This window comes from Diabrotica undecimpunctata, unplaced genomic scaffold, assembly GCF_040954645.1.
Source record: "Diabrotica undecimpunctata isolate CICGRU unplaced genomic scaffold, icDiaUnde3 ctg00000592.1, whole genome shotgun sequence".
NCBI classification, from domain to species: domain Eukaryota; kingdom Metazoa; phylum Arthropoda; class Insecta; order Coleoptera; family Chrysomelidae; genus Diabrotica; species Diabrotica undecimpunctata.
The window spans coordinates 682122-691831 of NW_027311898.1; the positions used below are offsets into that span (position 1 = coordinate 682122).

General features: G+C 33.3%; 1 protein-coding gene across 1 annotated transcript; it reads right to left on the reverse strand.

The window, feature by feature from the left end:
- Positions 1-593: 593 nt before the first annotated feature.
- Positions 594-2837, reverse strand: LOC140431182 (uncharacterized). Its single transcript, XM_072519098.1, has 2 exons — positions 1739-2837; positions 594-1555 (listed from the first exon to the last, which is right to left on the reverse strand). The coding sequence occupies exons 1-2, from the start codon at positions 2835-2837 to the stop codon at positions 594-596; spliced, it is 2061 nt and encodes a 686-aa protein (XP_072375199.1).
- Between the last annotated feature and the right edge of the window lie 6873 nt (positions 2838-9710).

Genomic DNA, 9710 nt, shown 5'->3' on the forward strand with positions numbered 1-9710 from the left:
AAAACAATTCCTGCTTCAACATATATATCATTTTTAATACTGTAATATGGCTTTATATACTCTGGAATCTTGTTTTCTTTAGGCCAGCCTTTATAATAAAAATCAACAATTGTAGCCAAAACTTTATCTTTAGAGGTTTCTTCTCTGAACTGATATATTTTTTATCTGTCATTGGTAAGTATAGTGAGACTGAATGAACCATATCAAACATCTCTAAATCAAGGGTTTGTGCCTTTAAACTAGCTCTAGAAAGCATATCTGCAAATTGAATATGCTTTCCTGGAACATAATAAATATTTAATATGTACTTTAATAATTTTAGCCTTAAACGCTGCAACCTTACTGACCCAATTTTGCATATTGGTTTCTGCATAATTGAAATTATTGGTTTATGATCTGTTTGGACATCAACATCACACTGGTAAATAAAGTTATGAAATTTTTGTGTACCATAAAAAATGGCTAATAACTCTTTCTCTGTCTGGCTGTAATTTATTTCATGTTCATTCATAGACCTAGATGAACATGCAACTAATTTCAACATACCATCATAGTTTTGAAACATACAACACCCAATTCCATTTTTGGATGCATCACATTGCAAAACTATTTTTATTTGGATCAAATGGTACCAGAGCTGGAGAATTTGAAATTATTTTCTTTAACTTATCAAAACATTCCTGGTGTTTAGGCAACCATTGCCATTCTACATTGTTTTTTAAAAGTTCACATAAAATTTGCATGTGCTCAGCCATATTTTTAACATAACGTCTAATATAGTTAACGGAACCTATTATTCTTTGTAACTCTAATTTAATTTTTGGAGTTTCTAATTTACATAAAGCATCTGTCCTCTCAGGATCTACTTTCATTCCTAAATGAGAAAAAATTTGTCCCATAAACTTTACTTCTTTTTTGCTAAATTTAATTTTCTCTTTATTAAATCTAGCACCCACCTCTTTTGCTCTATTTATCAGCTCTTTGACCGCTTGATCATGTTCATCTTGAGACGCCCCTGCTATGATCATATCATCATGACAAACTACAATGTTTTTAATATCACCAAAATGCTTTTCAACTGCCTCTTGAAAAAGGTCTTGAGAATTTGATAACCCAAAAGGTAAAACTAAAAACCTGTAAGTTCCATAGTGTGTAGAGAAACAACATTTCCATGAAGAATTTTCATCAATTGAAAGTTGGTGATAACTTTCAGATAAATCAAAAACAGAATATACATTTTTGTTTAATAATTTTGAACATATTTCCTCAATGGACTCCCCAACTCTAGGTTTGCGTACTATATGTTTATTCAGATCTGAGGGATCTAAACATATTCTTAATTTACCATTACTCTTTTCGACTATCACCATTCTATTAATACTTGCCCTGGGGTCTATGTTTTCTACCTTAACAATTGCTTTTCTTTGGACTAATCTATCTAGCTCAGTTTTAAGTGAATTTCTAATTTTTATTGGACACTTGGTAGGTGGATAGCAAACTGGTTCAAATTTATCATTTGTTGTAATTTCATATGTGCCAGGAAATTTGCCTGACCCTGTGAAAACTTCAAAATTTTCATTGATAAATTTATCTGTTAAATCAGACCGGCCTATCTTATTTATTTTTATAGAATCAATACGTTTTACCAAACTTAAATTTAAACATGTTTGTCCACATATCAGAACCTGACTTGCACCATCCACAATGACAAAATCTTCAAAAATATTCTTACCCTTACATTTTACATTTAAATTTACTACACCTATAGAATGAGACACATTTCCATCAAATGCCTTTAACACATATTCAGTAGGCCTGGTTTTAAATTGACAATTAAATTTTTTATAAACATTTAAAGGAATAACATTTACATCTGCCCCTGTGTCTAACTTAGCTTTCAATTTATAATTTTCAACCTCTATATACTCTTCCCAAGTGTCTATCAAATCAACATTACATACCTTTTTCCTGCTGTTAACATTTCTTACAAAAAATTCATTAGAAGAGGTTGACTCACAATCATCTTTTTCAGTACTTTTAATATTTTTGACCTTGCAGGCAACTGCATAATGGTTTTTTAGTCCACACTTGTTACACTTCTTGCCATAAGCTGGGCATTCCCTCGGACCATGCTTTTTTGCACACCTTCTGCATAAAAAAACTTCTTCTTCAACTTCTTTCTCTTCATTCCAAGGTTTCTTCTTTATATCATATTTCTTTTTCTCTATCTTCTGTGTATGATTAATATTTCCTGTGTTATATTGAAACTGTAAATTTTGAGATCTACTTTGCTCACTTGTTCTGCAGAATTCTATAGCTTTATTTAAACTTAATTTGTCTATTCGCAGGAGGGCTTCTCGTGTGGTCGGATCCCTAATTCCCATAACAATTTTGTCTCTTAATGCCTTGTCTTCACATGACTCATCGGGATCTAGGGCATTGTAATTGCAACTTCTAACCAAATGTCTGCACTCTGTCAAAAAATGTTCAAATGTCTCCCCATCTTCTTGTACTCGTTTTATAAAGTTGTACCTCTCAAAGCATTCGTTAACTCTTGGGTTCACATACTTATCTAACAGCTGCATTGTGAATTCATACTTATTTAGTTCTTCATCAGGGATAACAAAAGTAGCCATAATCCGTGCTGATTCATGGCCAATAATATTTCGCAGGATGGATAATTTCACCTGATCTACAGCGTCGTGTTGTCCTGTTGCTACTAAATAATCTTCGAATGAAATTTTCCAAAATTTCCATTCAGAAGCGGCACTCTGACCCTGGAGGTCGAAATCTTGGGGTAACTTAACATAACCTATTCCATTGACCATGCTTGCCATTTTGGGAACACTTAAATTTTTCTTTTTAATAAACTTAGCACTTAACTTTGGACACGTAGATTCCATAAATTGACTGCGCCATGTTTAAAGTATGTTAATAAGGTCTCAATTAAACTACTGTATTGGCTGAACATATATTAATAATATTCATACATTACAACATGATCATGTCGCCCATTGTCCCCGTTGGGAAGTGCTGTTGACTTGACATTGACATATTTGACATAGTTACCAGGTTTACGTTAAGCCTATCTTACATTAATGTCAAACAATTTCAGAAATAATTGAAACTATTTTTTGTAGAACATGTCTATCACTGATATTTCCGATATTTCTTTCTCCAGTGAGGAGGAAAATGAGGTCCCCAGAATTAACCGCAGGACTAGAATGGATCCTATGACCCAGTATAACGACAATTAATTTAAAAATCGGTACAGAGTATCCAAGGAAGTTATAATTAATATTAAGGAGTTACTTGGAAATATTGAACCAGCAACCCACCGCAACAACTCAATTAGTGCCATTGAACAGATCCTACTAACAATCAGCTTTTATGCTACTGGAACATTTCAAATAACTGTAGCTGATAATCTGAGGGTGCACAAATCAACAGCCAGTCGCATTATCAAGAAAATATCTCTTGCTGTAGCTAGGTTAAGACCAGATTTTATACAGATGCCAGCAACAGCAGAGGAGCGCCTCAATATTAAATCAAGTTTTTATGCAATTGCGAATTTTCCTAAAGTGATTGGTGCTGTTGATTGTACTCATATTAAAATACAGTCAATTGGTGGTCCAAGAGCAGAACTGTTTAGGAATAGAAAGGGTTTTTTTCACTAAACACTCAGGCGATATGTGATGCACAGCTAAGAATTAGGGACATCATTTGAAGATGGCCTGGTTCTGTGCATGATACAACCATTTTCAATGACAATCACCAGCGTGCTGACTTTGAAAGTGGCGTGTACGGCAATGATTTTCTTTTAGGGGACAGTGGATATCCCCGCCGAAGTTATCTCTTGACTCCATTTTTGCAACCTAGCAACAATAGTGAAGAAGCCTATAATAGAGCCCAAATCGCGACAAGAAACCCTATAGAAAGGTGTTTTGGGGTGTTAAAGCGGCGCTTTCCTTGTTTGTCAATGGGGCTGTGAGTTCAATTAGATACCGCTATGAATATTGGTATTGCCTGTGCCGTATTACACAATACAGTGATGAGTGCCTTAAGAACCGGCAAAATAACGCAAAAGATAGAAAACATAACACGTTGTGAAATAAAAAGAGATGAAAGTAGTAGAGGTGGGAAATTATCGATAGAAACCTCTAATTTACATTAAATTACGTTAGGACTATCGATAGTTTCCCACCTTTAGACGTTAGCTTATGAGCTATTTAGTCGACTCAGTCATAATATTACAAGTATGACGTCGAATATTTACATTTTTTAAATTTCGCATAAAGTAAAAACTGATTGAAGGCAATAAAGCAAATGTAAGTAAACAGTTTAATTAGTAGTAATTTGATAATTAATTCTGTGTTGACGAATACAGAATAACAAGCTATGATAATTCTGTATTGAGAAGAGTGTATGCGACGTCTCAAATCATAGTTTATTATTGATCAATACTTTAATGTTGGATACAAAATACTCCTATTTAAACTGTTTTTACTTACATTACGTGGTACGTATTACTATGACTCACTGTACTGGTAGTCAACCAGCTCATAAGCTAACGTCTAAAGGTGGGAAATTTTCGATAATTCTAATGTAATGTAAAGTAAATTATAGGTTAATATCGATAATTTCTCACCTCTACTACTTTCATCTCTTTTTATTTCACAACGTGTTATGTTTTCTATCTTTTGCGTTATTTTGCCGGTTCTTAAGGCACTCATCCCTGTATAGCCCTCAACCACAATGATAATGTTGATGATATGATTGATATTGAAGCCTTGATTGCTGATGATGTGCAGGGGGTTGCTGGAATAAATGAAAATACAGCTGCACGTTCCTCTTTACTGCAGACCCATTTTAATAGGTATGTATTTGAAATTAAAAATTAACAATTTATGTCAGTTTCAAAAATTATTTTTCATTATTCCTATTAAAAAAACTTAAATTCTACTTAATTTATTTTATTTTTTATATTTAAAAGCGCTTTTTTTAAGCAATTTACTAGTTTTGTTGTCACTAATAACTGTTTATTTTTTTTTCAATTTAAGTACTTACCTAATATCTTCTTTCTTTTTTAAATGAGGCCCAACACACATCAGTTAATTATAAATAAATGTAATTTTTTGTAAATACACTGAACATTTTTCATTTATGTTTCCCTTATAAAAGTTTTATTGTTAATGTTTTTATTATGTAACCTAAGTTTGTGTAAGTAAATCAATTTGTTGTTTTCAGTTCCAATGTTTATAATTTATTAGTTTGTCAAATAAAAATTTTACTTAAAATCCCTCTTTATTTAAAACGATTTTTTCAGCTTTTAATGTTTTTTTATGGAATCGATAGATTCCGAGAAAAAGAAATTAAATACAATATGCTATGTGATAACTTGTTTTAATTTTTTTCTCAGAATATAAAATTTCATTTATAGACCAGAGAAATTAGCAAATAAAAAGTCTTTTTCGTGACACTCTTTGATACAGGTATCTAACAATTGCTTTTGATAAATTTGGTGATAGTAATATGTAATAAACAAAATATGCAAAAGATTTAACGTAATTTTTTACTTATAAATATATATATATATATATATATATATATATATATATATATATATATATATATATATATAAACAATGTAAGATCGCTATTTGATTTTAAATACTAAAGGTGAAGACCGGCAAATTATATGGAAAAGTGACACAATGTTACTGAAAAAAAATATAAAATCCTTTAAAATAAGGGTTTGTTAAGTTATTTTTGTTAATTTGTTGCTTAATTATTACAAAAATAGTTTCAAAAGTTTCTATGCTTTTTTAGTAAAGTTGTGTCACTTTTCCATGTAATTTAGAGGTCTTTATCTTCAGTATTTAAAATCAAATAGCGACCTTACATTATTTACATATTGTTTATAAGTAAAAAAGTACGTTTAATCTTTTCCATATTTTGTTTATAACATATTGTTATCACCAAATTTCTCAAAAGCAATTGTTAGATACCTATATCAACGAATGTCACGGAAAAATCCTAAGTTCTCTGGTCTATTGTATTTTATGAAGGTTTCACTTATCTACTTGTAAAGGTGATGATGTACAACAGTTTTTGATTTGTGCTAAATTAATTTACAAAAATAAACATTTATCCTCTTACATCAATTAACAATGGTATAAACATATAGGTATCTAAAATTAAACACATTATTTTTAATTATTCTTGTTTTTTTATTAAATTTTCAAATTCTATTTTTTTATTTTTATCTCTAAATCCACTAGAGTCTGTTTTTTGATTTCTGTTTTGTATGCTGCCAGTTTGGTTCTTTTTTCAATAATTGCACCTTCCAATTTTTTTTATAATACATCCTTTTCAATGCATCAGTTTTCAAAACTTTCTTTTGCATCACTTTCTTCCTCATTTTGACAATTGTTTCTGGATCTTTTTTAGGCAGCACACCTGATGTACCAGGTAATGATACTGATACATTTGGTTCAGTATCAGTACATTGCTCTACTGGCGAAATGGGTATCATACCTGATACATCAGTATCCAGCTCCATTTGAACCTCTGGTATAACTGTAAAAATAAGTTACATGTTTTAAATGCACAATAGCATATTTTATAGTTTTAAACCCTTATAGGGTAAATTATAGTTATAGGGTAAATCCATACCAAGTGGTTACGAATATATTAATAAATGCATGTAGCAAGTTATTTATGGATTTAATTTGTAGGCCAGAGTGTACTTTACTCAATATAATTTGTTTGCAAACATCCATAATCAAATAATTAAAAAAAAAACAAAGATGCCCATGAACGAAGGCGCAGCTTGCCTATGCCTACATGGTTGAGGCGTATTTTAAAGCCAACGATTCTTATACTCCTGGTACGGGGGTGATGCACCATCAGCGATGTTACTGCACGCATGAGTAAAGAAATTTAGAGGAGTTGTTATAAATGTGAAACATCCAGGCAAACCAAAAACTGTTCGAACTCCTGTCAATATTTCAAGATTTACGTGCTGTGAATGGTAATCCTCGGCGTTCACTTCGCAAACATGTTCAAGCGCTAAATTTGTCTCGTGCTAGTATCCAGCGTATTTTAAAGGATTTAAGTTTTCACTCTTACAAAATTCAGTTAAGGCAATATTTGAAAGAAACTAATCACTTACTGAGGAAAAATTTTTCTGAGATGATGACTCGTTTTTGGGATGGCGGTGGCTTAGAAGGGAATATTTTCAGTGACTAGGCTCACTTTTACTTTAATGGATATGTCTACAAGCACAATGCTCGCTACTGGTTTCCTTAAAATCCACATGAATTACATCAGAAATAATTGCATTCAATAAAGGTGACGGTGTTTGTGTGGCACGTCTGCATCTGGGCCTCTTGAACATGCTAAGGGACGCACGCCAACTGTCAACAGTGCACGATACACTGCCATGTTGCGGGATTGGCTACGTCCAGAATTGAATAATTTTCCAGGGAATAATCCAGGCAATACATGGTTTCAGCAAGACAGTGCTACGCCACACACAGCGAACACTTCAATAAACTCCCTATCAGAAATGTGTCCAGACACATTGATTTCACAAAATCGTGATATTAGCTTTCCCCCAACATCTCCTGACCTTTTAGATTTTTTCTGTGGGGGTATTTATAGAACATCGTCTACGCTAAAGGCCGATTCACATTATAGCTCAGGTCACGCTCCGCTCACGCTCAGCTCAAGGTTCGGTCAAGTATTCTTTACACGCATCTTAAATAGTGCTATTCACAGTAAACACAACGCTCACGTTCCGTCCCGCTCTTTTGACCGCGGCGATGCTCCAGGAGAATAGTTTGATCGTGACTTGATCTGAGTGGAGCGGAGCGGCAGGATACTGTGAATTAGTAACAGTCAGGTGAAGGTACGATTTTCGCAGCTCGATGGATGACGAACAGTTGATTGAATTGGTGCGCTGCTGTAAGGAATTGTACAACCAGGGAGATAGACTGTATTTGGATACGGTACATAAAAATAAAAGATGGAAGGAAATTGCCATTAAATTAAATAAAACAGGTAAGCATTGACTGTATATTTTTAATTAAGGTTATAAGTGCATAAAATTGTTAGAAATAATAATTATACTAGTTTTGATATTTGCCATGGGACACTCCCAACATAAGAGTTAAAAAAGTTTTTGAATGTTTCTCGGACGAGAAACGCACTTTCATGAGCATTACCTCCTTGTCTTGGCAATGACGAAAACTGAGTCCGTCTTTCTTGAGGTACAAATAATTCGCTTGAAACCCCAGGTTGTAAAACAGCATCTTCTCGCAAAAAATTATGCAAAATACATGTAGTCAAAATATTTTCTACATTTCCGGGTTTGGAATTTAATTTTCTCATATATATGCGAAACTTTTGAGCCAAAATTCCAAAGCGTTTTCTACAACACGACGAGAACGACATAGCCGGTAATTGAAAATTCGTTTCTTGCTATCGTTATTGGCTTGCGGTTCTGGGTATGGTCTCATAAAATTTGTTTTCAAAGGAAAAGCAGAATCACCAATTATTACGTACGGTGCCATAATAGCTGTTCCAGGAAATACTGTTTCCTCAGGAATATGAATCGTTCCCTGCTCTAAAGCTCTTCCCAGCTTTGAACTAGCAAATATTCGTCCGTCACTATTCTTACCGTAGGAACCTATGTCTACTGCAATGAACTTGTAATGTGCGTCCACTAGTCCTAGTAGCACGACCAAAAAGGTACGTTTATAATTAAAAAAATGTGATCCACTATTTGCAGGTGCTACAATTTCCACATGTTTACCATCCAATGCTCCCAGACAATTGGGAAAATTCCACAAATTCCAAAACTCGTTTGCTATTTCTTTCCAGCGTGCTTCTGTCGGTATTGGCATACATTCTTGTAGTAGATTTTTTATAATGCTTTTACATACTTCTGTCACTATTTCTTGTGTGGTAGTGTGGCCAAGACGGTAACTAAATGCAATGGTTCTGAAGGAATCTCCTGTTGACAAAAATCTAAAACAAAATTTTATAAAAAATATTTTTTTGAGGCGTACAGACAATTTTTTGTTAAAACGTTTATGGCTCCAGTGGGATTCAAACCCTCGACCTTTTTATATCAAGTGTAATGCAGTAACTAACCGCACTATCGAAGACATGAGTATATTTCAGCCACTCGAGCAAAAGCTTCGTTAGTTTTGTTACTATATACGATATATGTATGTACTTGTACTCGATAAGCAAAGGCCGTGAGTTTGGATTCCCCTTGATGTAAAAATTTTTTTATTTAAAAAACCTTGCAACACAATAAACAAAATAAGTGTACTAATATTTTTCATTTATTTTAGCGGAGGAATGTAAACAAAGATGGGAATCGTTGCGCTCTCAATATCGAAAAATTTCCAAGCTCCGTGAAACAAAAACGGGTCAAGCCGCGACTAAAAGAAAGAAATGGAGGTATGAAGACAAACTGGCATTTTTGTTACCACATATGAGAGACAAGGAACGCGTATCTACAATAATCGATATTGCAGAGAACACCTCTAATAATAATGAGGAAGCTTTACGATATAAGACGAAAATGAAGGAGGAAATGGGGAAGCAGAACAGAGTACCTCACAAATTTTTTCTACTACGCCAGTTTCAGTACCAAACATTTCGTCAGGCATTAAAAACAAAAAGTTGACACAGAA

Excerpts from the sequence above, each read along its gene's own strand:
- LOC140431182 (XM_072519098.1), bottom strand. The coding sequence starts at position 2,837 with ATGGCAAGCATGGTCAATGGAATAGGTTATGTTAAGTTACCCCAAGAT. Across the intron at positions 1,556-1,738 it reads AGTAAATTTAAATGTAAAAT|GGTCAGGCAAATTTCCTGGC; the intron begins GTAAGGGTAAGA and ends AAGTTTTCACAG.